Genomic DNA, 27,206 nt, shown 5'->3' with positions numbered 1-27,206 from the left:
TCTGTTAATTAAAAGGCTGTTTATATGCATATACACTAATTGTTTTTGAGAAGCACAAGAGGCTGACAATTAGCTGGACATATACTTGTTTAATTAGTGACACTTATCCTGCCTTTTAAAATCTTTATTTGAATGTGGCAATTGACATTTTATTTAGAAACCTTTATTTGAGTACGGTAACATATTGTAATCTACAATATTTCTATGAATAAATCTCTGACAGTCTGACCAATCACTGTGTGCATAGTATTAAGCATGCTGACATCATCCATAGCAACAAGGTCAACCCTGCTCTTACTTTTAGCTTAAGACTTCTCTCTATTCCTTAGTAAAAGTTTGTCTCAGCAGCTTTGTTAATAGGTTTTAAGAGAAAACTTTTAACTCGCAATTAAGGAGAACTCTTAGTGGTAAGATAAAATGTTTTGTGAATACGGGCCCTGAGGCTACATTTTTTATATAGTGGAAATAGTGGAATTGTTTAGCTCCTGTAGCTAAATAGCATGTTTACTAGACACAAAAATTTAACATATTTCATATTCAATATGCAAAATAAAGTCTGTTCAAAGTGTATTAATATTTACATTACATTTACATATTATTAATACAAATAATACTAAACGTAGTCACATTTTCTTTAAATAAAATGTGACTGTTTAGTTTATAAATCAGACTAAAATTACAAAACAGTTCTAAGGTTTATCAGTAAATTCTGATATTCGTGGAATAACACAGGCCCCTACGGATAAGACGGGGACAGCAGTGGTGTTCCTTGCTGACTGGTGAGCCAAGTAAACACCAAAAGTCACCTAAGAGCAAAGAGCAGAGGAGAAAAGAGAAGTTATGTAATTTATAATTCATTTACTGGAAATGTCATTTCTGCCTTCTTGTAAAAGCAATCAAAGGCAGAAAACACGAATAAGGAATTGTGTTTTTACAGACTTTTCCACTTCTGCATTCAGAAAGAGACCGAAGGGGTTCCTGGGTTCTAGAGGCTGATTTTTGATCAACTCCAATCATCTGACAGCGGCCACATCTCCCAATCACCTTAAACAAAACATCAAGAAAAGAAAGACCTGAACATCTGTTTCAATTCCGGCTGATTATGATGTGTCAGCTGTTTCCTCTAACCTGAAACTGTGTGTCTCCCACTGTCAAGTGAGACCAGTCATCTTCTGCAAACGCCTCCTGTCCTGAGATCACCAGATTTGCCCTGAAACGCTGAATGAGCTGCTCCGTGTCATGCCATGTTCCCTCATTCTCACTATCGTGTCTTAAACATGCCAAATATAAGAAGAACATTTCAAAATAATGAAGTACTTTATGTACGCAGAGTACTGGCTGACAGAATAAAAAAAAGACAATTTAAAAGTAATCTAATAGGCATCTAATAGATAATCACATTTGGGTATCCTCAAATGTTACACTATTAAATAAACAGAACTTTCTTGAAGAAGAAGGTACTGTATTGTTCATTTGTAGCTGGCATGACTATACCTATTGGCAATGTGTTTTTGCAGAAAAGACACGCTGGCTCTATTAATAAGCAGAAACTGAGCCTCATTCACCAGAGAGAGAGCAGTGGGACCAAAATTCCCCGCTGGACAGGAAGACATCATTAAGGTAAATTGCTTCTCATTATAGGGATGTATAGAAACAATTGAAATTATTGACATTCAGTGCAAGAGCAGAGCTACATAATGAATGTGGATGGCACAGCTATGATCATTTGGTCTCAAAATAATATTATTAAAGTTGAATGCATTTTACTTATTTTATTTTAATATTGTCTATTCATAATACAGTGAAACTAACATGAATCTAAGCATTAACAATGCTAATATTCATTTAAAATATTACATATAAACTACAATATAAAAAAAACAGGATTTAAAACAAACAAATACAAATGCTGTATTTTACCTTTTTCTGGTCCAAATTTCATATCACGCAGGAATTCAGGTCTCTGTCTTATAAGACGACAAGGTTTTTCCAGAAACCCAGAAAGCCAGGTTGAAACTTCCTCCCCACAATCCACTGTCTGTACCCTACACCAAAGACAGATTCTTATGAAGCCATAACAATATTCATATTAAGCCACAAACCCATTGAAGATAAGGTTCAAACACATGAAAGTGTTTATAACTTTTAAGCTCACCAAATGTATTGCATATTGCAATGATATAATTTGTTTTGGTGGGCTTGTGTTTTATCTTCATACCTGTCACCGCAAACTTTGCTCTGGGATGTTCTTAGATCTGAATTTGCTAGACTGGTCTCCAAGGGAACAGTGACTGGCTCCATGCCTGAGACAGGAGAGAATACATTATTTTAGCTTATTCTTGGAGAGAATACATTATTTTAGCTTATTATTGGAGAGAATACATTATTTTAGCTTATCATTGAATACATTAGAATACATTACTAAAGAATAAATATCATTAAAAATCTGAACTATAACCACATAATGACAGGCATGAACAAAAACATTAAACAAAGGTCAGTTATTTGAGCATTACTCTTGTAAAATAATAATGTGGTTTGTGTTATAGCGTCTATTTCCACATAAAAAGGTAACATGGTTTCATCTTATATAATCACTGTACCACAGCACCATTTAAAAAGGCTCTATCTACTAAATATTTTGGCTATTAAAAAGTGTATTTTAATTTACATAAATCAGTGTATCTCACGATATGTCTGCAGTTGCTGTTTTTAAAAAGCTGTAGTGATGTGCATTGATGCACTCTGACCTGAGACCTGCAGCTGCAGTGTGTTAGAGGCCAGACAGATGATAGGACGGATGAGACACAGCTTTGGCTCTCTTTTCTGGCTCAGACAAACTCCATTCTCATTCACAACCATCCACAAACGGTCATACAACAAACCCTGGAGTCCCAGTGGCCACTCTGTCACCTGTTAGGTCAATCACAACAACAGAGCACTTGCCATGAAAACTGATATCATTACATCAACCTGCTTTCATTGTCAACACAGAACGATAACACAACTGCTTTCTCTACCTCAACTGATGCACATGATTTGACAGGATAGATGAAGAGATTGGTTAGTGTATGGCTACTGCCATTATTCTTTCCTTCTTTTGACACAGTGTCTTCAGATGGTGTTATTCTCTCAGGTGGAGTGAGAGTTTGTCCATTCTCATGTCCTAGTTGGCCATTTGGTATTGATGCTAGGTCATAAGATGCCGCTGACTCCATCGGTTCAGCTGACTTGAGCTTGTTTAGTCTCTTTTGGTCCAAAATTAGAGGTTTGTCCACAAAACAATTCACAACAAACCGAAGAAAGTTCTGACAGTCCTCAAAACTAGACATGTATCCAAAAGACACACGGATGGATCCTGTGGGACGTCCCTCAATCAGATCAATGTTGTCTCCACAGATGTGACCGGCCTTGAAAGGAACCATTTATTAATGATTATTTCAAAAATCCCATTATTTCATTCTTTCAATTTCTGTCTGTCTGTCCAATTATCTATCTGTCCTTTTTGTCATCTATCTGTCTGTCCGTTCGTCTATCTATCTATCTATCGTCTATCCATCCATCTAGCCATCTATCTATCTACACTGCCCTACAAATGTTTGGAAACGCCCTAGAAAAGTGGGGTTTTGGACAATATTGGCATGAATCCTTTTTAATTTGTGATAATTTTGCACTGATAAGGGACAACACTAACTACGAAAACATACTTTATTAAATAAACAGCTTATAGAAAATATTTAAATTTTCGATTAATCAAAATATCCACCATTAGCAGCTATTACAGCTCTGCATAATCTGGGCATCCGAGCTGTCAATTTATTCAAACATTGACTTTGAATTGGCAATCAATTGTTGAGGCTACAGTATGCAGTGTGCTGACCCAAAAATCTATCTGTCTATCCATCTATCCATCCATCCATTCATCCATCTTTCTGACTGTCTGTCTATTTATATCTATCTATTTATCTGGCTGTGTGTCCATCTGTCTGTCCATCTCTCCATCTGTCTTTCTAGCAAACATCAAAGTTTGAATTGGCGAAAATCCACTTACATGTAAATTACTTTTCACGTTTTGGTTGCTGATAGCCAGATAATGTTGGCAGGCTCCTGTGTTGCAGAAACAGCCTGTGCGAATATGAATATTAAAGAGACTAGCCATTTTGTCCACCTGTCAAAAACAAACAAATAGAAATAAGCACAGACATAAAGTAATGAACATTTTCTAATTCTTACATTTTAGACTGTCTTTATTATTTGCAATATTTGTTTATAAATATACTTCTTTTTTACAGGTTATTAAAATGAATTTGAGGAGAATATGTCAACTCCTGACTGACCTGAGAATACCCTACTGTTCGTCCATGACAGTCCAGCAGGTTAAAGTTGAGGATTGCACCCTGTTCAGCAATATTCTGAAAGTCATTATCACAGTGGATCTGTGCCACAGGTTTTCCATTGCTATGACTCAGACATGAGAGGACAATGTAGGTGTAGCGAGCTAATCCAAATGTGTGAAGCTGAATATTCAGCATACTGCCTGAAAACCAGAAACATCCACTTTTAATGCAAGTCATTACAATGTGTGAATCATAACCATGTTCAGGACGTAAACCAAAAACTTCTGAACCTGTAAGTTTCTGAAGTGTTTCAAAGCCATGATGGAGAGAAATGATGTCAAGGAAGGAGATTGTGCCATCCTCAAACCTGATAAAGTTGTGGAAAAAGCAATTATGCATTAAACAATTTATGACAGGTAGCCTCAACTATGCTGCTTGCCAACAATTAAAGGTCAAATTCTTCCTGTAACATCCTACCTGCTGACTACATTTGGCTTTGGTACAAAAAAGTTATCTGCCACAAGATAAGCCGCTGCTGTCCCTCCTCCAAAGTAAGTTTTTCTCAAGACCTCAGCAGCCTCATTCCTCACCAGCAAGGCTCCGAGTCCAGTCGGGAAGCCAAACATTTTGTAGAAAGATATTGGCACAAAATCAGCGGGACATTGGCTTAGATCCAGAGGTGAGCAGCTTACAAAACAGGCAGCGTCCAGGAGAACAAACCATCGACCGCGGTGCTCGCATGCTGGATAGAGCTGCTGAGACTGAATTCCCTTCACATAGCTCAGAGGATACTTTCTGCCTGAGAAGTTGCTCTGGGCAGGATAACAGAATAGATGAGGTGCAGAGCACGCCTCTCCATTTGTCTGTGTCGGGGGTGTTCTCGCTCTTCTCTCCACTTCGTGAGGTAGAACAGAAACTGTGCCAACTCCCTGGAGTGCGGTCACACCGCGAATGCCCACCACAGAGGTGTGGTTGTCAGTGAGATAGCAGAACTGACTTCCTGGCCCCTCGTTTGACGCGGCCTTCCAGGGGAAAGTGTCAGCCACTAATTTCAGTGCTGCAGTACATCCTGACGTGAAAATCACTGAGTACTCTTCAGGACATGTATTAAAATGTTCCAGTATCCTGTAGGAGTTCAAAACAAAGAGCTATCTTATCTTATCATTATGTACCTTATCTTGTCTTATCTTCAACTATATATTATAACATACCAGTGTCTTCATCATCAAAATCTTTTTACGTATAATACTGCTTAAAATATTACTAATGCTGAATCCTCAATTCAGGCTATAGTTTTCAATGTATGTTTTTTAAATCTTTTTGTTTCCTCTGTTTATGTTTTGTTTCTTTCTTGCAATTATATTTTACTAATACACCATTTATTCATATTTTAAATGAGCTTTTATTTTTCAGTTTTCATTTAAATTAAATTAAATTAAAAGACATTTTTAGCAGTTTTGCTTGTCATTTTTATTAGTTTTTATTTGTTTTATATATATATATATTTTAATATAATTTCTTAACTTGAGTACTTCAACTTATTTAGTTCTAAATTAATTCGTTTCTAATTTTTGTTAAAGTTTTTAAAGTTTAAGTGTTCATCTAATTTTTTTATTTTTATTTTAATGACCAAAAAGTATTTTATTAGGTTTAATTTGTGTGTGTGTTTCCTATTTCTATTATAATTGTATATAACTATATAATTGTAATAAGTATTTCTATGCTATGACTCACTGAAAATTCAGATGGTGCAAAAGTGCTTACCTGTATCTGACACTTTCCACAGTGTCATGTGTTAGTCTACTGCTGGGATTATGACTGTGAGGATTGCCTGACAAAGAAAAGTATGTTATGATCTAAAGCAAATTATGATATTGATATTATTAAGTTGTGCATTCAACAATGCATATGAAGGAACTCACCATAAACATTGCTAGATATATCATCATAAAATCCTTTAATCTGAGATTCAGGAAATAGCGTTGTCCCTGCATGATCAAGGTATGCAACACCTTAAAAAGAGAACGAGGAACCTTTCAGCGTCTACTACTCTCTATGTAATTCACACTGAGATCAACAGAGGGCACTGCATTCATTCTGACCAAATAACAAGAACTAAAGTAAACATTGCAGCATTACAGGCCCACACTCTCAACCGCTGGAGAAGTTAGAAGGCTGATTTTTTGTCTGTCTAATACAAAATAGCTTATTTATTAAACAAACAAATATTCGTATGTTGTTAAAGCGTGAGAGTAAGTAGCAGCACCAGTTCCTGAACGTGAAGGAGGCTGAGGACCTCGTTTACCTTTAATCCGTTTAAATTCCCGGTCGATCAGTTCTTGTTGATCAACGCCGTAACCATAATAGTGCCAGAAACTGTTAAAACTCTCAAAAGTGCACAAGTCCTGAAAGTCCTGTGAAGACTGAGTCTCCATATCTGTAGAGTCTGACACAAGAGCTTCCTTTTTCGCGAATTTATGTAACGCTTACCATGTCCAATTGATAGAACCGAGACTAAAGTCCAGCAGCAGTGTGACTTGATCTTTCTGCAGGACAAATATAGTAGAGTTTCATAAAAAAAAAAACCTTATGATGTTTCTGAAGCATGTCTGGTGGACTCGCATGTAGAGGGAAGATAGCAACAAAAATAGTTTTGATATGTATCCTCTCAGAATGAGACCTGTGGGATGTTATATTGGAGAGTGTCTACTGAGAAAAATATATTACTATTACTAAGTATGAAAATAGATAAACAGTCGCACCCAATTCACTTTATGTTTTATTAAAACAACAGTTCTGTTAGCAATTTCAGGATTTATATACATATGAACAGATAGATAGCCTACAGCACAAAACTATTGTAGAATAATCACTGTGATTGTCAAATGTTATGTTTTAGAATTTTAGTGCTATTTATGTATTTTTATGAATATTTTGAAGCATTTTTTTTTGTACATGTTAGTAGTTTTTGTGTGCTTTTGTCATATTATATTTAATATACTAATTTTAGTATTTTAGGAATTCAACTTTTAGTTGCCAGGGTGACATTTCTCATTTTTGTTTAGTTTTTCATAAAGGCACATCTTATTTCAATTATCCAAAAAAAAATCTAACTTTGTGATATATTTAGTTATATATAATATAACAACGCTACTGTTTTTCATGTAACAGAGTCATTGAACTTGATTTTACACTATTTATCAACACATATGCAGGGAGGGAAGGGAGATCCACAGAGACATTGTTCATTTCCATCCCAGACAGCAGGCAGTGATTAAATATGCCACTTCTGCTCCACTAATTCATTCACTTTGAAATTCTGCTGCCGAGCAGAGTGCATCTTTTTCTGTTAAAGGGCCACATTGTTTTCACAGGACTTTGGCCTCATTAGCAGGAGTAGATGCTCAGTGTGGGGGAGGGGAAACCGGCCAAAGAGACATTGTGTCTTTCTGTCCATAATGATGTGACACAGTCAATTTGGAGATGCTTATGTTGATTCGGCATTTTCGTCTTCCTCTTATGTGTCCTTCAAAATGTCATTATCCATGCATATGCCTTATCTAGGTCTTCCCTGCCAAAGTGAACAATGTATTTCAAGATTCAAGTCTCACAGTTAGACAATTTTGTCTTACTTTTCTGTGAATATTTTGCCAGACGAGGTCAGCTGTCCATCTTGCAGCTTCACCAAAGTATGGAAAACCTGTTGCCTTCTGTTCTTCTTGGGATTCCCTAATACATCCGTTCCCAGGATGAAGGCGCTGCGGCATCAACTACGTGAGTATTAAGAACTGAGAGAGCCTCCGGGCTCACGTAACCTGGGCTAAAGGCTTATCAGAGGCTAAACCAGAGGGGGAAAAAAACAGTAAAGCTAGTCTCAGTCGACCAGAGGTACGGGCACAAGGCCATCTGTCCAGTCTCTGAATACAACTGACAACAAAGGAGGGCAACTCCGCACTCAGGGAGTCATACACACTCTGAAGCCTCAAACGTTAACTCATCCTGGATTGACAAGGCAAGAAGAGTTGGTGAAGAAAGTAAGTGGTATCTTCGCGCTGTCTCAAGCTCCATCACTTCTCAGGTCAGTTTGCTAACTTCAATCCAAAGCTGCTCGTCACGCTCAGAGACTTCCAAAGGACAGGAATAAATAGGCGTATTAATGCTTTTCTGGCAACAACAGTGCTTTTGTTTCATCTTTGACAAAAGGAAAACTGTTGTTTATATCTTTTATATACATTTATGTGACTGTAAATACACTAAATGTTGACATATAATTATTATAATGCAGTATAACACAATATATCTAAACAAATATAATTTATAAATTGTTAATAAATGTAAATGCATATATATCTAATATAATAACAATTTCTAGTTCTGACACTACATAGACTAATACTTGTTTAATATGTTTTCATATAATTATAATAATGCAATATAACTAAATCTAAAATCTAATTTATAGAGGTATTTATGTTGACTATCTATCTATCTATCTATCTATCTATCTATCTATCTATCTATCTATCTATCTATCTATCTATCTATCTATCTATCTATCTATCTATCTATCTATCTATCTATCTATCTATCTATCCAAGATAGACTATATACGGAAAAGTTTTGTTTGATTAGTTGATTTCTGTGTATTGGAATCACAGTATTGTACAGTGTAAAACAACAACAAAGGCTTGGCCATTAGGATTACGTATTTAAAGCAGACTGATCATTTCTGAAGTCTAATCTGACCCACCATTTACTTCGCACGTCAACATTTCAATGGCAGCCGCATAAATTATTTAAATTCCTGATTCATAAACACATTTGACATTTGAAAAACAGCGTGTTTGATATCTATATTCAGGCTTATTAGTGCTATATGATGGCAGAATGTTTTCAGATGCCTGTTGACAAGCTTTGGAAGGATAGAAATGGGTCAAATGGGTTTTAGCATTAGCCAAACAAATCCGGGCCTATAAGATTAGACAGGATGGCAGCAGTGTGTTTGATGCATTTACCTGATGAAACAGCACACAACTAATAGCCACCGTTTTACACCATTTGATATCTCATAGTAAGAATGCTGAATCTATAACTCATTTCGTAACTTCCACATTATAAGTCTTGTTCATGATTAAAATTGAATTCTCTGTCTTTAACAAATAACTCTTTTACTGGCTTTGATGTTAAACAGAAGCAAAAAAACCTGAATTATATATATATATATATAAAACATTTGTTTCTCTTTTAGTCTATTCAGCGTTTCCCGTCTCTTTAGCAAGTTCCTCTGCTGCTGGAGTGTCATGGAAAAAGGGACCACATTTCATTTAACATCTTATGTAAGTCTGAAAACATTTCAAAAACAGTAGTTTTCAAAGAGGCCTAACAAATGAAAGCATTGGGACTCAATTAGAATAGATGTCTTCATGTTCTCCCTTAAATAAAGAAAATGCACTTATGCAATTATTGCTCCTAGTTGCAGGGCCTCATTAGAGGAATATGAGGAATGGATAAGGCATTATTAAAGGGAAATTTAAGACAATCTCCTTACACTTCCTCTGATCTAACGCTGCCTCATTTTTTAGTTTTGCCCATGTGATCTCATCTGGCTTAGAATCAATTCAGATGGCGATAAGCTCGGTTTTAAAGGGCTCGTCATTGCGGAGATGTGAGGAATGTGGGAACAGACGACTCTCTGATAAATTAATGGGCCTTGTTAGACATAGTTACACAAACGTCACTTGATCCAAAGGCCTAGAAAGACACAAGTGGCTCTTTTTGAGTCTTATCAAACACGGTCACACCATTTCTATTAAAGCAGAGCCATTAGAGAGGTTAGAGGCAGGACCCCGCTCACCCGCCCGGAGGGAAATAACGTCCAATTTAATGTCAGAGCACAGCAACAGGTACCCACAGCTAAGCAAAATGAATGCATGACCAAGTAGACATTTATGGCTAAGAAAGGTAATAGCAAGGAATTATGAGTTGTCAAGACTGAAATGTTTGCTCACTGAAATTCATCTCATATCTCTTCTGATTGAACTGGTCTGTTTGTGTGCACAGAGACAGTCTGTTTGAAGCATCTAGACCCAAGAGAAGAATGAATATGAATGAGAAGGAGGGAGGAGTATGTGAGGGGGGGCTAAATGTCACCCTCACCATCCGCCTACTAATGCATGGCAAGGTAAGACACATCTTGGATCCTGACAGAGCTGTGCTTGTTTTGTTTTCAGCCTTGATTTGCAAGCGCAGCCAGACAGATTTATGAATGTATATTTTTGATTGGCAATATAATTGATTATAAAATGTTGTCTTTTAGATAACATTATCAGAAATAATATTGGCAGCATACAGTGGCATTTCTGTGATCATCTTTTCTTACCTGTAGTAGTCTGGGTCTGAAATGATGAAATGAGGCTGCATTTATGCAATCGAAAATACAGTAAAAACTGTAAGATTATGAAATATTATTACCATTTAAAATAATAGTTTTCTGTTTGAATATATATTTTAAAATGTAATTTATTAATGTGATGAAAAAGCTGAATTTTCAGCATCATTACTGTGTCACATGATACATGATACACATGAACTTTCTATTCATCAAATAATCCTGAAGAAATGTATTAAAAAATATGTATTAAACACTGTTCTCAACATTGATCATAATGAGAGATGTAGTGTTAACAGCTACACTTCTTGCCAATTTATGCTGTCAATACCATTTCTGATTATGTCATCTAAAAGAAAGCACTGATAATCTTCAGTTTACCATGCAATCATTTAAGATTAAATTTTGTCTGTTTTGTGTGTTTCTAGGAAGTTGGAAGTATCATTGGGAAGGTAAACAATTGATAATTGCATTATTGAATTAAGCACTTCTTACTGTGTTTACATATGGCTTACAATCTAATTATGATTTACACATTCTGATATAATTATGATTTTTAATCTTGCTTTGTTTTAGAAAGGAGAAACTGTCAAAAAAATGAGAGAGGAAGTAAGTGCTACACTGATCTTTATGACCTTCAAACCTCATTTTATATTCCACATAGTAAGGTTTTTAACAGTTTTTTTCTTATTAACTATGGACTGTTGCTTTAATATTACATGCAGTGCACGTTATTAAGCTGTGTAAAGATTTAAAGAACTCATCTGGGTGGCCACATGAATATCAAAAATTAGACTGCAGAAAACGTCTGGAATCATTTTCAGTTTGAGCAAAATCATCTTATTATCTTCACGATCAGTTCAATGGTATTTCACTGCCAGAGGGTGCAAATGTCAGCCTAGAGGCGAGGCTGATCAATTAAACGTAATGCAGCACAAAAACTCTGCTTTTCTCTGTGGATTCAGAGTGGAGCCCGGATTAATATATCTGACGGTTCCAGTCCAGAGCGCATTGTCACCATTACCGGACAGTCTGAGGTCATCTTCAAAGCCTTCGCCATGATCGCAGAGAAATTTGAGGAGGTGGGTAGTAGCTACACTGTAAAAATATTAATGTGGATTTACGCTAGGGATTTACTATTTTCCATACTTTCACATTATACAGAAGTAGTTGTACAATTTATTACAGCTACATTATTACTGAATACTTTTTACTCTACTTTTACTATTGTCATTTAGCAGACGCTTTTGTCCAAAGCGACTTACAAATAAGAAAAAGTAACTAAAACTAAAAGTTACAACTCTATAAATACTATATACCCACATATTTAAGAAAATAAAGAAATTAAATAAAATTGACACAGTGAATACGGTGAATTCAGAGTGAAAAGGAGCAGGAAATGACTGATCACAGTTCAGTCACAATTGCCTGTGCCTGCATTACAGTGATCTCTTTTATATAGACATTAATTGTAATAGTGTGGCATCCACAGCAATATGCCTGCATTGCATGCATAAATTATGTGGTTGCATTTTTTTTACTGTTTGATGGTTTATTATTATTTAGCTACATGTTCATATTAATTATGTTTTAAGATTATATTTGATAATTATCAGAGTTAATGGGTTTTATATGCCAGAGAGATCATACTAAATTTCGTAATATTTGTAATGAACAACAACCACTTACCTCACCACAATAGTATTGCTAACCCTTCCTCCCTTAATTGTTCATTAAATTATAATATTTATATAATTTACAATGTTAATATGCATAGCGAAGTTTGAGTAATGAGTCAATCATCATGTTCATGTTGCACAGTGAAACCAGTTGTGTTCTATAACATCATTACACTGGCTTTTAATTAAATGAATTCAAATTAAATTAGGTCCCAGTCAAAGGATGATGACTTAATTACTGAAAACACTGTTATTTTTTATTAATTTTGGTGATACAGTATCATCGTTTTCTTTGGCAAAATCCACACTAGGTAAAAAGTGTATATATATATATATATATATATATATATATAAAGAAAAGTGTGTGTGTGTATATGTATATATTTATATATATATATATATGTATATATTTTAACATTTTTATATAACACAGCATTACCTAGTCAGTATTTTATTTCATTTCAAAGACTGTCAACTTGTATTCCTGCAAGTTTTTTTCTCCCTTATAAACTTGTTTTTATGAAAAAATGACACAATGACTTGACACGAGCTGAATTGAGCTTTTTTCTGATGCATACGTATCTCTTTCAGGATATCCTGACATCTATGATAAACAGCACCGTGACAAGCAGGCCTCCTGTGACACTGCGCCTCGTCTTCCCCGCCAGTCAGTGTGGTTCACTCATTGGCAAAGGAGGCTCGAAGATCAAAGAGATCAGAGAGGTAGATATTCTAGGTAGAAGTTTAATTGTTGGCAAATGCACAGGGTTTGTAATGCAGGTCACAGCGGCTCCCAGATGATGCACAGAATGATCCGTTAAACAATTAGTTTCCGTTGTCTCGGCGGCAGGCAGAAACACTTAACATCAGCATGATTGATTGTCCTCATCAAGACACACCTTTCTATTCCTGAGCACAGGGGGCCGCTCGACTCAGGCTTTCCGCTAAATCCACACGTTATGAGAAGGCTGCACCCCTGAGCTGTAATTTCCTAAACTCTTGAACTCGCTCACTTTTCCTCAAACTTATCTATTCAGGGCTTTCGTTGATGGAAAACAAAGTGATTTATCTCAAAAGCGGAACCATTCGTTGTCAGTTTGCTGTTGAAATTGACATGAGGACAGTGACTTGCTTGAAGTTGCTTGAAGGCTTTGTTTTTTTATTCGGCTGGTGGATCACATTGAATAAATATAGCTGTCCTCGCCGCTGAGGGCTGAACTGGCTGCTTTTATTCCCAGTTGCTATGAATGTCTAGGACAGGACAGCCCACCAAGGCCTAAATAGACTAATATTTATATACAGTATCCAAATAGCTTGACCTAAATAACTGGCCAGACGATAACAATGTCAGTTCTAGACATGAGAATAGCTGTAATACCAAAAGGGACTGTATGGCACACTTTTTTGCTAGTCGCTTGGAAAGAAATCAGAATTTGTAATCTTACAATCTCCTCAGTGCTGAGATGGGAAACTTTTCAAACTTTGTGAAAAATGTTAATTGATAATTAGTGGTTGTATTGCAGTTAACATGCGCAATATAGACACTGACATTTAAAATGATACTTATCAATCATTAAAGGATTAGTTCACTTCTAGAATAAAAATGTCTTGATAATTTACTCACCCCCATGCCATCCAAGATGTTCATGTCTTTCTTTCTTGATTTGAAAAGAAATAATTTTTTTTGAGGAAAACATTCCAGGATTTTTCTCCATATAGTGGACTTCAATGGGAGCCAATGGGTTGAAGGTACAAATTGCAGTTTCAATGCAGCTTCAAAGGGCTCTACACGATCCCAGCTGAGGAATAAAAGTCTTATCTGGCGTTATCAGTCATTTTCTAAAAAAAATACAAATGTATATATCTTTTAACCACAAATGCTTGTCTTGCTCTAGCTCTGCAGTGCGCATGCGTGACTTCTCACATTACGTAATCATGCTGGAAAGGTCATGCGTGGTTTGTTCTTCGTCTATGTACTTTGTTCAAAAAGGTTGGGTAGGGCTAAAAACTCCATCTCATTTTCTCCTCCAACTTCAAAATCGAACTTCAAAACCTTTTTTTTGTAAAAGGGCATTTGACTTTCTTTGCACGTTCGCTTTGTAAACAATGGGTCGGTACGTCCACCTACGTCATGCGTGACCTTTCCAATGTGACTAAGCAGAGCTAGTGCAAGATGAGCATTTGTGGTTAAAAAGTATATCAATTAGATAAAAAAAAAAAAAAAAAAATGGCCAATCGTTTTGCTAGATAAAATCCTTATTCCTCGGCTGGGTTTATGTAGAGCCCTTTGAAGCTGCACTGAAACTGAAATTTGGACCTTCAAGGTCACCATTGAAGTCCACTATATACAGAAAAATACAGAAAATGTATTTTCAAATGAAGAAAGAAAGACACAAACATCTTGGATGACATGGTGGTGAGTAAATTATCAAGAAATTTTTATTCTGGAAGTGAACTAATCCTTTAATGTACACGATAAAAAAGCGATCATTAAAGAAATTATTGCACAGCTCTCTGGAACAAGTGAATGTGATTTGTCAATATGGCAGCACTGCAAAAACTCCCTTTTGGAACCCTTAATTTTAAGAGTGTAGGTAATAATTCTAATTAAAATCAATAATTCATGTCTGCACATTTACTTAACTGGCGAGTAGCTGTGTAATAAGCAGTATAATGTATCGTCATTTGCTGATTATTGCAAAATAAACTCAGGCAGACAGGGTGACCAGGAATGCGGATGTGGAGTGACCTTCTCCTTTTAAATGTCACTACTGAAAGAAATATGAATGATGTCATTTGTGGCTTTTCTATTCATCCTGTCCAGCGTGTTGACTAAAAGCATTGCTGTATGACAGAGCACAGGTGCCCAGGTCCAGGTGGCAGGAGACCTGCTGCCTGACTCGACTGAGAGAGCCGTGACCATCTCAGGCACACCTCACGCCATCACACAATGCGTGAAACACATCTGCACCGTCATGCTGGAGGTTCGTGAGCATGCACATGCACATTATGCACGATTTACCTTAAACGTTATTTCATTTGGGGAATATTTTTCAGGTCTTTTTCCCCTTCACACTTCATTTGCATTCACTTTCAGCGCATGGACTACATGTTAAATGTTCCTGTTTGCTTCATTAGTTCCCAGCATCCAACCTTGGATGCCTTTGTTTTGCAGGATTTTCCCTGGCCCGCATTAACTTTGGTCTTTGAACAGTAAAATCCAGTGAGGCTTAACAGAGTTCTAGACACATAGTGCCTAAACGCCTTTGCTTTTGTCCTGACTGTGCTTGTCTCCCTCATCTAGTCGCCACCTAAAGGAGCTACCATTCCGTACCGACCCAAACCCACCGTGGGTGGCAGCCACACAGTGTTGGCGCAACCCCATACTGCGTCGGTGAGTTCTCCATCTATCTCTTAATGTAGAAACCATACAATACAATCGACAACAGCTCTTCATGAGCATTAACGATTCCACAGTTCCCTGCAGTCCCAGTGGGACGCTCTGAGTGTGGATATTTACGCTAATGATTAGACTGAGATCAGCTGGTGGACTAAATCTCACCCCCAGATCCAATCAGTAATACAGTCACCAATTGGGCCATTGGACCATGCCAAGTGCTCTTAAACGTGCAGATCAGACTCGCTTTGAATCACTAATTTAGACAGTAGGTGTTTGAATTGGAAAGCTAGTAGCTAATAATAAATACAGCAGTATATCGCTGGACTAAACAATTCATTCATCAGTATTCTATTCTATTGTTCTGATCTTATGAAATACATACATACTCATAAGGGCATGTAATCAAAGCTTTTGATATTTTGATATCTCCTCTTGGTGTGTTGTCCAAAGGGCTTCTGTTGCTCATTTGAGTGATCATGACATTTAGTTTGACTAAGGTGAGAAATGCAAACGCTAGTTGTCCGTATAATGAGAAATCATGTCAGCTACAAGCTCTCTGGAGGATTAAAATGCTAAGAAGTAGTTTAGTTTTATTTTTATTTATTTATTTTTTAACCATGTTTGATGATAGCATGGGATGTTCATGTGATGCCCCCTTGTGGTTACATTATGAAGAGCTTGACATATTTCAGTCATAATTCCACCTGGCAGTGGAATTATAACAACATGTTATTGACAAAGCAGTCTCAAGTAGACAGACTTTGACTAGTGGTGTAAAGTCTGGTCCACTTTTCAGCTTATTCTGGTCGTGAGCCACCCGCTTTAACATGAACAAAGCAGCTGTTCGTTTTGCTTTACGTGTTCTTTAAGGGTGAATTTTGTATGAAATGAATCATAACAACTACTGACTCATCTAAAAAACAAAAAACAAATTTGAAATATGGCACAGAAATTTCCCTAAATAGAGGAAAGTGGATGAGCATATTATTGATTACTTCACACAGCAAAATAGTTTTGCTTGTGGATATCTACATGCTACTAAGTATTGCTAACAAGATATGAAGCCACTAACTTCGCAAATCCTCAAACGTGTTTATATTATCAACTTGTTTTAAACACTATTTTATTTGACAAAGTCCTGCTAACCCCAAATGTTACAATTTGCATTGCATTTGAGCCATCTGTTTTGAGCTTGCGATTTTCATAAAAGCTTTCTAGGTTTTTATGAAATATGCATAGAATGGACTGTGGGTGGTCCATGGGCGTGCCATATCATCTAATGACCAAGCTGCAAATAAGCGCTTGTTATTTGTTCTAACCTAAACATGTTATCTGTTCCACAGGCATTTGCTATTCCAGGACAGTTTGCCATTCCACCCCACGATGTGAGTGTTAGTCATACTGGCTGATCAGTATCATTCACAGCACACTTCACAACACCACTGCAGTGCCCCAGCCACATCCCACCCCTTACACAATCACAATTCTCCCACTCCATTCCTCACACACACACCTAAGTGCCGATATCCCCGATATGGTCTCTGTATGATCGCTTCTTTAAAATCTAGTATCACTAACACTTCTTAGTCCTTAGTTATTTCATATCCCTGGTTAAGACACAAAAACAATATTGGTTAACAGAATCATTCAAACGTGAATGCTATAATTACAAAGGTTGCAAGGCAGCACTGTATTGACAGAACCCTAAACATTAGGGTTAGGATTTTTCAACTCCTATGTAGTAAACTTATGAAATTAATTCCAGTTCACCATACAGGCAATCTCTGTTAAACCATTCACCATACAGACTCCATTCTTTGGAAGTCAGTTTCTGATTCAGCCTCATGCCTATGGCCGAATCCCAGCCATATCGAACTGCTACCCGTGTACAGTGTTGGGGAGGATACTTTGGAAATGTAATAGGTTACAGATTACAAGTTACCCTACTTAAAATGTAATAAGTAGTGTAACTTTTCAATTACTTTATTAAAGTAATGTAACTGATTACTTTTTGACTACTTTTATACATTTCTAATGTTGTCAACTGTTAATTATTTTCAAACATGTAAACCAGGCAGGGTTAACCTTACAGTAGTACTCAACACTGATTACTGTCAGACTTTCTAAATCCTTCATCACTCGAATTAAGATTATAATATTTTAATTTTAAAGGAGACATTGGATGCCAAATATCTTCATTTGCATATAAATGTATCTTTGCAGTGTGTGGACAACTACCCTACAATGATAAAAAATGTGTGGGTGTTCACTGCTGTGTGTGTGCACTTGGATGGGTTAAATGCAGAGCACAAATTCTGAGTATGGGTCACCATACTTGGCCACACGTCACTTCATTTCACTTCACTTTCACTAAATCTGTTTATGTCTGGCTGCGCAAACCAATTTGCTCCACACTGCTTTCTGAATGAGGGACAATTCAAGACAGGTTTTGTTAAAAAGTTAAAACTCAAGGATGGAGCAGTACCAATTGTTAATGATCAGCCGCACCTCCAGAAGAAGAAAGTCTCACACTTTATATTTTTTATGATTATTTGTGAATCGCCTTGGCTCTTCCACAGAAGAGAGGGGTGGGGTGAGTAGAGCTCATTAGCACGTAAAGAGATATGCACCGAAACAAGTTGCTGTGAACAGAGCTGTTTTTGACAAGGTAAAAAGGGTGTTGTTTTTCACGACCACTGAGACCATTTCAAGAATACCCTAAAAAAATCACACCAACTTGTGGAAAATGGGCATCCGATGTCCCCTTTGAAGCACAGTCACCACAAAATCAGACTACTGTTTGATTGTTACACATCAAATTGAGATTGCGAGTGAAAACGAAACAAACAGTGACGTCGCAGGTATCAAAAACAAGTTGCAATTGTGAGATATTAAGTCCCATTACAAGATATAGTCACAATTACAGTAAAATTGCCATTGCAAGATTTAATATCAATGCGAGATATAATGTAAAGGTACAAGTATGAAAAACAAAGTCACAATTTTGATATAGCCAAATTGCAAGATATAGTCACATTACGACATATACAGTAATGTTGCAATTGCAAGATTTAAAGTCAATATGAAATATACAGTGAAGTTGTAGGTATGAAAAACAAAGTCGCAATTGTGATATATAAAGTCACTGTGAGATATAACCACACTGTGATAAAGTTGCACTTGTGGGATTTAAAGGAATAGTTCACCCAAAAATTAAACAAATTGTCAGTAATTGCTCACCCTGATGTCGTTCCAAACCCGTAAGACCTTTGTTCATCTTTGGAACACAAATTAAGATATTGTTGAAGAAATCCGAGAGCTTTCTTGCCTTTTTATTTATGGCATTTTTTACTTTATTATGATAGGTCCTAAAGGAGGGATTTGAACTTGGCATGCACACAAGGCTATTTCTGACAGCAATGCAACTACCACGTTTCTTTGTGCACAAAGTCTTCTCGTAGCTTCCGAAATTAATATTGAACACCTATGTCACGTTGACTATTTTAACGATGTCCTTACTGCCGTTCTAGGCCTTGAATGTGGTAGTTCCGTTGCTGTCTATGCAGGGTCAGAAAGCTCTCTGATTTCATCAAAAATATCTTCATTTGTGTTTTGAAGATGAACACAGGTCTTACGGGTTTGAAAAAACATGAGGGTGAGAATTTTCATTTTTGGGTGAACTATCTCTTTAAAGTCAGTGCAATATATATAGTAAAGTCGCAGGTATAAAATATATAAATGATAGAAGGTTCAGCATTAAAATTATAAGCAAATGTGATGATGTAATATAATATTTGCATACTGTCCCGAATTATGATTGGTGTTCTTTCTTACATCAATTTGCATTCTGAATTGTGATTGGTCTTGCATGTAACACATGTAATGCTACCTCTGCACTGCAAAGGCGATGTCACATTGTCTGTTAATTCTCACAGACAGCTGGCAGAAAACCTGACGTGTGTCATGACAACTGCAGATCGGATGATTCATTTCACATGCTATGAACAAAAACACATCTCTTAAATACAATTCTTTTCCTGCCTCGCAAGCACTCAAATTCCCTTAAGGAAATGCAAATGTAGTTTCTCGATCACCTTGAAGTGGACGGTAAGTCCAAAGGGGGACCTGAAAACTAATCTAATTTTGAGACTTGATATGGGTGCTGTTCTGTCTGTAGATGTGAATGTCCTCTGAAATAATTCCATTTTGATTGGCTAGTTCTAACCTCCCTTCCTGCCCCCGCAGTTGACCAAGCTTCACCAGTTGGCTATGCAGCATATCCCCCTTACCTCCCTTGGGCAGAGCAACCCCACCTTCCCTGGTACGTACCCAGAGCTCCCCAGGGAAGTCTGTCTCTCCCTTTGTCTGTCTCTCTACCTGTCTTTCTCTCGATCTGTCTCATTCCCTCTCCACTCTTTCGTCTGTCATGTCTGACCACCTCTGTCTCATGCGTTCACCACCGCATGTTCTACTTTTCCACTCTGAAGAAAATGATGGCGAAGCCTGTTTTTGTGGTAAGGTAATAAATATCATAACACTGCCAACATAATGCTGCACATGCTGTGCCATGATACAACCACTAACCAGTCCTGATAGCTCTAGATAGTCTATGTTCAGATGCCGGCCGACGGCCGACGGCTCCTTTGAGCTGTCGTAGAAATCTCCAAATGTGTCATGTCACCATAATAACAGCATCATGACGGCTATGTGATGCATATGTGTCACCCCTCAGTCTCTCCTTATATGTGAACTCGTCACAAAGGCTTTCACTCGTTTAACATTCTTCCCCCCTCATGTCCTCCACAAAACCCCTGACCTGTTCAAACCGGCAGCATTTTCCTAAGCAAACCTGAAGCCCACTCTCACAGCAGCCCACATTTGTCATGACAAACAGAGTCCATACATTGCAAGTGCCAGCCCATAATTATTACCATGGAAATAGGGAGTTGAAGAGCGACAGCCTCTCCACAGACGTTTCCGATAATGTGCGCTATTTGGAAATGCTTTTATGGGTGTTTTTGAATCTCAGGCAGACATGAATTAAACAGGAATTCATTCATGACTCACCCGCTGTAGCAGCCTTAATGCTTTCATACGCTGTAATTTTAATGTGATATTTTTCGGTTTTATTTGAGCACACTCAGTGGCAGTGTAGCAATGTCAAAAAGTTTCTTTTTTTTCATCTGATGAGTTGTGAATTGCTAACGTTCCCATTTCCCTGCATAGGTCTGGAGGCCTCTATTGCTACCAGTTCTCATGAGCTGAGCATACCTAATGATGTAAGTTATATTATATGTCATAATCATACATTTTACTTTTATTAGACACAATGTCTGTTGCAGTTCATGTTACATTAAAAAAGTCACACTTAAACTATACAAATTTCATTAGATCAAATAAAAGTGAAAATTATAATATTATAATAATTTGAATAATTTGAATAATAAGCTAAGAATGACAAATTATGCCAGACCTTTTCTTAGCTATATTTTCAAATGCATAATATTGTTAAAATATATTGTGTCAAAGATCTTTTTAATTGATTTTGTAAGCCTCTTACGATGTTCATCAAGGCTGCATTCATCTGATACAGAAATACTGTGAAACAGTAATATTGTGAAATATTTACTACAATTTAAAATAAATGTTTTAATATGTTTAAACATTCCTGTGATGCAAAGATTAATTTTCAGCATCATTACTCCAGCGTTCAGTGTCGCATGATCCTTCAGAAATCATTCTGATATGCTGATTTGCTGCTCAAGAAACATTTCTTATAATCAGTGTGCTGCTTAATATTTTTGTGGAAAATGTGTTTTTTTTTTCTTGATGAATTGAAAGTTCAAAAGTGCATTTATTTGAAACAGATTTCTTTTTCTAACAGTGCAGAAGTCACATTTGTCAATTTAATGCATCCTTTCTGAATGCAAGTAATATTTTTTTCTTTCTTCCAAAAAAGAGGGTAGTGTAATTTTACATTTTATTACCAGAGCTTGGATTTCCATCTAAAATAAGAATCTATATCTATACAGGAATGATAGTCTTGGGAAACATATCTGCTTATTATATATGCTGCTTGTTGATTCTCATGCACAGCTGACAGAAAACAAGATGCATACGGATTCTCAGTTTGAGGCACTGAGACAATATTTTATTTACGAAGAACCAAAGGTGCAGCAGAAAAAACTTTTACAATATTTACTTGCTTGTACTTACAGTAACATAAAAATAGTCTGAGATGTGAATGCTTCCACACTGTAAAAAATCCAACTTTCAAAAAGTTCTACTAACCAATGTAAAAAAGTAGCCTGAACAAAGAATTTTTAGTAGAAGTCAGAAGTCATGACATTCATTCAGTTTTAGGTGTATCTAATTTATGATTTGCTATAATTACACTGACACAATGTTACTCTGATCATGTATTAAAGTAATCTGTTATTCAGCACCCACTTGTAGAATCTATTTAGTAACATTCAAGGCATGCCATACAGTGGAGAAGAACAACTTCCATGACCTAGAGGTTTACTCCCAGCCTCCTTAGACTTTTAATGTCCAGATGCTGTTTGCCCCTCACCCGTCTGTCTCTCTGTCTCTCACTCAGCTCATAGGCTGCATCATTGGCAGACAGGGCAGTAAGATCAATGAGATTCGCCAGATGTCTGGTGCCCAGATCAAAATTGCCGGGGCCACAGACGGTTCGGCAGTGCGCCATGTCACCATCATAGGCTCCCCAGCCAACATCAGCGTGGCTCAGTACCTCATCAGTGCGAGGTAAGACCTTTCCCTCTCACATGTTAAAGCATAGTTCAGCCAAAAATGAAATTCTGAAGCATAATTTACTCACCCTCATCTCATTCATGTTTTTCTTCGGAGGAAATTAAAGGGAGAATTTTTGAAGAATGTTCATGCAGCTCTTTTCTATACAATTCGTAGTGATCATGTCTGTCAAACTTCAAAAAGACAAATTATAAAAGCAGCATAAAACTAGCCCATATGCACTACAGTACAGTAAAAAAAAAAAAACATCAAAGATCCTGCAAAAAAAAAAATTATTCACAGTTTCCACAAAATATTCAAATTGATCATTTTTAGCAAATCAAATTGAGCAAAATTGAGCAAATCAGCATATTAGAAAGATTTCAGAAGGATGATGTGACACTGACGACTGGAGCAATAATGCTTAAAATTCACAGGAATAAATTACATTTTACAATATAAAACATACAAAGCTGTAATAATATATCACAAAATTACTGTTTTTACTGATTGTAATGAAAAAAATGCAACAGTGGTGAGCATTATTCACTTCAAAAATATTAAGAAATCTTACCAACCCCAAACTTTTAGATGGTAGTGTATATTCCAAGTCTTCTCTAGCCATATGACAGCTCTGTGTGAATAATAGATCAAAATAAAAAACGATAACAATTTATTTTAGGGTCTCTTAACTAGTTGCTTATTAGTATGCATATTGCTAGAATATTAGCCATTTATTAGTAGTAATGAAGCACATATTAATGCCTTATTCTACATCCCTAATCCTACCCAATACCTAAACAAAAACAAAAAAAACTACCTTACTAACTATTAATAAGCAGCAAATTAGGAATTTATTGAGGGAAAAATCGTAGTTAATAGTAAATAAGTGTTCCCTATTCTAAAGTGTTACCTAAAAAACATTAGCAAATTAAAATCTTTCCCATTATAGTTTTCAAAAGTGGCTTTTGATGCATCACATTAGTTTGACATCATTATTTGTAGCGTTCTACATGCCCAAATGCATTAAAATATGTGACCCTAGAGCACAAAAACAGTCTTAAGTAGCACAGGTATATTTGTAGCAATAGCCAACAATACATTGTATGGGTCAAAATGATAATTTTTTTATGCCAAAAATCATTAGAATATTAAGTAAAGATCATGTTCCATGAAGATATTTTGTAAATTTCCTACAATAAATATATCAAAACTTAATTTTTGATTAGTAATATGCATTGCTAAGAACTTCATTTGGACGACTTTAAAGGCGATTTTCTCAATATTTAGATTTTTTTGAACACTCAGATTCCAGATTTTCAAAGAGTTGTATCTCAGCCAAATTGTGTCCTATCCTAACAAACCATACATCAATAGAGATATTATTTATTCAGCTTTCAGATGCTGTATAAGTCTCAATTTAAAAACCAATTCCCTTATGACTGGTTTTGTGGTCCTGGGTTATATATGATTAATGATTAAATATATATCAAACCTATATTTGATTTAAGAGTTACAATGAAATTCAGTGAGTATACAGCAACTTAACATGAAACTTTCTAAATATCTTTCTTGGAATACAGTGCAAGCTGGGTAAGAGCAGCCTGAACATTCTGCAGCATTTCTCCTTTTGTGTTTTACAGAAGAAAGTAAGTCATGAGAGCAAGTAAACATGATGACAAAACTTTCATTTTTGGATAAACTATTCCTTTCCCACAATCTGTTTTAAGTAATGGTGTAATACTTAGGAATTAGACAGCAGTCATGTGGTCTGTTTCATTTCACCCATTTGGCACTCCTTTATTAATTCTCATCCAGGCATGTTAAACCTTTATTATTATTCCTTCTTGTAACACATAACATTCCCTAAATTGATTATTCTTTTCTCTATTTCTCTCACCCCCTCTCTCCTCTTGTGTGCACCATAACCCCTCTATTAACCCCACACTTGTCCTCACATCCCTCCTTGTTTGCGTGCATCTGAATGTGTGTTTGCAGTTTAGAGATGGCTAAACTGAGCATCCAGGCTGCGTCTTCCTACTCTTCCAGCACACCTATCGACCTCAGCCTGGGCTTCTCCCAGTCCACCCCCTCCGTCTCCACCTCCACCGCCTCTTCCATGGCCGTCCTGGCTGCTCCCCCCTCTGCTATTAATGTCCACTCCCCCCAGTCCGTCCCCTCCATCCCCAGCGCCCACTACGCATTGCTTGGCATGAAAACTGTCCCCTGGCTGGCAGTGCACACAGCCACCTCCGCAGGCCTCCCAGCCGGCCTCAATCCCTACACTGCAAAGATCCCCACCTCGTCCAGCATCAAAAAATCTGAGCGGCAGAAGTTTGGCCCATACTGAGCGGCCGTGGTCTTTAAACATCAGTAATGTTGTATTTGTTTATTATTCATTCATGAATATTAAGTAGATTGAACGTTTTTCTCACCACCCCATATTTTTTATGTTTCTGTGCAATATTACACAAACAAGGAATAGTGAGTGCATGACAAGATTAATCGCTTCTTATATTGTTTTCCATTTTGTGTGGCGTTTCATTCAGAAGTGTTTGAGATATCCATCTCGCACCATATCATTTATCTGACACGGCACCTATTTTTTTTTTTTTTTTTTTTTAAAGAAAAGCCAAAGCCAGCAAAAACTTGATTTATTGGTACTATGCAGCTCACAGTGTTTTTGTATATATATATATATATATATATATATATATATATATTGGAGTGATCTTTAATGTGCTTATTAGAATGGCTGTCATCATTATTGTATCACAAAACAATATACAAAGTAATTTAAAAGAAAGTGTCATGCTCTGCCTCTCATACTGATGTTGTTATTCAGACTTTGACCTACTTTATTAATATAACATTATATCAGAACTTTTTTTCTGCAAATACGCTTTTTAATTAATATTGCAGAGACACTAGCCATAGCCTAGTCAGAGGGGGTCCTTGCCCAGTAATAAGGGGGCCTGTTAGGTCCTTAATAATATGATGAGGGACCCTCATACTAAATTGTATTTAGTAGCTCTATATTATCATGTATTAAAACCTATTTATTAAAAATATTTACTTTGTATTAGGATCACAGTGAATCATTTTTTTTTCTTCCAACTACTTATTACTGTTAGATGTATAAACCTGAGAAACATTTTAATTTAAATTTATGTGTATGGTGATTTTCACCATTAATATTGTTACAACGGCAATTAAAAATATTTATTTATCATTGTAAGTTAACATGTTAACTTTTTTCCTTTTCAAAAGTTTATTCAGCACAGATGCATTAAAAGTGACAATATTTTTTTCCCCCAAACAAATGCTGTTCTTTTCAACTTTCTATTCATCCAAGATTCCATAAAAAAAAATATTTTCAATATTGGATAATAATTAGAAATGTTTCTTGAGCAATAAATCAGCTTATTAAAATGATTTCTGTAGGATCATTTGACACAGATGACTGGAGTAGTGATACTGAAAATTGCTGAAAATCATAGAAATAAATTGTGTTTTAAAATGTTTTTACATTGTAAAAATATTTCACAATATTGCAGTTTATACTGTATTTTTGATCAAACAAATGCAGCCTTGGCAAGCATAAACTTCTTACAAGAAAAAAGTATACTTCTGAATGGTAGTGTATGTGTTTTTGTTTTTTCTCTCTAATTTCTGTGGACCCCTAGCACCCGCTTCCAGCCTGTGGGAGTCCCAGGACACCAGCTTGAAAACAGAGCCTTCACTTTGTGTTGATGTAAAACAATATCCAATAAAATGTTATGTTTTTGTTCACTCAGCTAAGATAACAGATGACACAGCAGCAGACCCATGCTTCTCATGCACAGAAGGGCTCATTATCAGAAATAACTGTTTTTAACAATAATTTGATCTGTTCTTCTGTATCTGATTGTGTGTTTTCTTCCTAGGCTGTCCTCAGTGATAGCAAGTCTGAGGCCACTGTAGTGCAACATTTACAGCTCTTATCATTAATCTGTGATTGGATTACCCTAAAGCCATAATGGACTCTTATGGACTCAAGAAATCCTGGCTACATGATGAAAATTGTTTTCTAACTTGAAAACCATGTATTAAACAGATGCGCTGTAACTGTAGGTTTTTAATGTGTCAACCATTCAATGTAAGACATGTATTTGTGTTTGTTTTTAGATTGCTTTTTGAAATTCAAATCAATGTACTTTTGTAGAATTTAAAAGTCGTTCTTTAATTAAACAACAGCTTTTCATTAGTACACACAGACTTTCTAGTTTAATTTTATATCCAAAGATGATGTCCGGATACTGACATACTCAGCCTTGGCAATGCATTTATGAACCTTTAATGAAATTAAACATTCCCTATTTCATTGCATTTTGGTGCCTGACCTGTTGTGATTGAAGCTAAAAGGTAAAAGCAAAGAGTTTTCACGGTGCTCCAAATGCATATCTGCTGCCAAGAGTCTTTCAATAATACATGCAGTGCTTAAAACAGGGTTATTTTGGTTAAAGTAAGCTGGTCTCTAAGAATCAGAAAGCACCAGGGAAAGCAGTTTTCCTGCACTGTACATGATTCACATTTGTCTTGTAGAGAGCTTATTTTGTCCTCCTTATCAACCATTTGTTTCTGATGGATGTTTGCTGTTTTGTAAA

At 36.3% G+C, this 27,206-nt stretch overlaps 2 protein-coding genes across 10 annotated transcripts; one reads left to right on the top strand and one right to left on the bottom strand.

Annotated features, from left to right (window-relative positions):
* Window positions 1-488: 488 nt before the first annotated feature.
* LOC306883923 (molybdenum cofactor sulfurase-like) lies at window positions 489-6,824 on the bottom strand. 2 transcript variants are annotated; one of them, XM_079439449.1, is made up of 15 exons: window positions 6,643-6,824; window positions 6,260-6,349; window positions 6,102-6,168; window positions 4,815-5,462; window positions 4,628-4,704; window positions 4,338-4,537; window positions 4,052-4,168; window positions 3,021-3,410; window positions 2,751-2,913; window positions 2,219-2,303; window positions 1,921-2,045; window positions 1,495-1,597; window positions 1,129-1,270; window positions 940-1,044; window positions 489-806 (listed from the first exon to the last, which is right to left on the bottom strand). In XM_079439449.1, the coding sequence occupies exons 1-15, from the start codon at window positions 6,770-6,772 to the stop codon at window positions 690-692; spliced, it is 2,559 nt and encodes an 852-aa protein (XP_079295575.1). In that variant the 5' UTR covers window positions 6,773-6,824; the 3' UTR covers window positions 489-689. The 2 variants fall into 2 exon arrangements, 1 of the variants encoding a protein (XP_079295575.1); XR_013785397.1 differs by lacking the exons at window positions 489-806; window positions 940-1,044 and having other exon boundaries at window positions 1,140-1,270; window positions 1,495-1,628.
* A 948-nt stretch (window positions 6,825-7,772) lies between these two features.
* LOC306884156 (poly(rC)-binding protein 3-like) lies at window positions 7,773-26,927 on the top strand (the record flags this gene model as incomplete). Of its 8 annotated transcripts, XM_079439857.1 has the most annotated exons (14): window positions 8,021-8,371; window positions 9,586-9,673; window positions 10,398-10,518; window positions 11,154-11,177; window positions 11,302-11,334; window positions 11,691-11,807; window positions 12,996-13,127; window positions 15,260-15,388; window positions 15,709-15,798; window positions 17,148-17,189; window positions 20,050-20,125; window positions 21,031-21,083; window positions 22,406-22,575; window positions 26,487-26,927. In XM_079439857.1, the coding sequence occupies exons 3-14, from the start codon at window positions 10,435-10,437 to the stop codon at window positions 26,521-26,523; spliced, it is 987 nt and encodes a 328-aa protein (XP_079295983.1). In that variant the 5' UTR covers window positions 8,021-8,371; window positions 9,586-9,673; window positions 10,398-10,434. The 8 variants fall into 8 exon arrangements, 7 of the variants coding, with proteins under 7 accessions (XP_079295988.1, XP_079295983.1, XP_079295987.1 ...); XM_079439858.1 differs by lacking the exon at window positions 22,406-22,575 and having other exon boundaries at window positions 8,208-8,371; window positions 26,247-26,808; XR_013785419.1 differs by lacking the exon at window positions 20,050-20,125 and having other exon boundaries at window positions 8,291-8,415.
* Between the last annotated feature and the right edge of the window lie 279 nt (window positions 26,928-27,206).

This window comes from Barbus barbus (genome assembly GCF_936440315.1).
Source record: "Barbus barbus genome assembly, chromosome: 18".
NCBI lineage: Eukaryota > Metazoa > Chordata > Actinopteri > Cypriniformes > Cyprinidae > Barbus > Barbus barbus.
The sequence above is the reverse complement of the archived record's forward strand: the minus strand, read 5'-3'. Positions and strand labels throughout refer to the sequence as shown.

What these genes read in the sequence shown, in the direction of transcription:
- LOC306883923 (XM_079439449.1), bottom strand. Translation starts at nt 6,772, where the DNA reads ATGGAGACTCAGTCTTCACAGGACTTTCAGGACTTGTGCACTTTTGAG. An exon ending in AATCATGTGCATCAGTTGAG is followed by an intron (nt 2,914 to 3,020) that starts GTAGAGAAAGCA and finishes TTGACCTAACAG; the next exon opens with GTGACAGAGTGGCCACTGGG. An exon ending in CTGAATGCAGAAGTGGAAAA is followed by an intron (nt 807 to 939) that starts GTCTGTAAAAAC and finishes CTTTGCTCTTAG; the next exon opens with GTGACTTTTGGTGTTTACTT.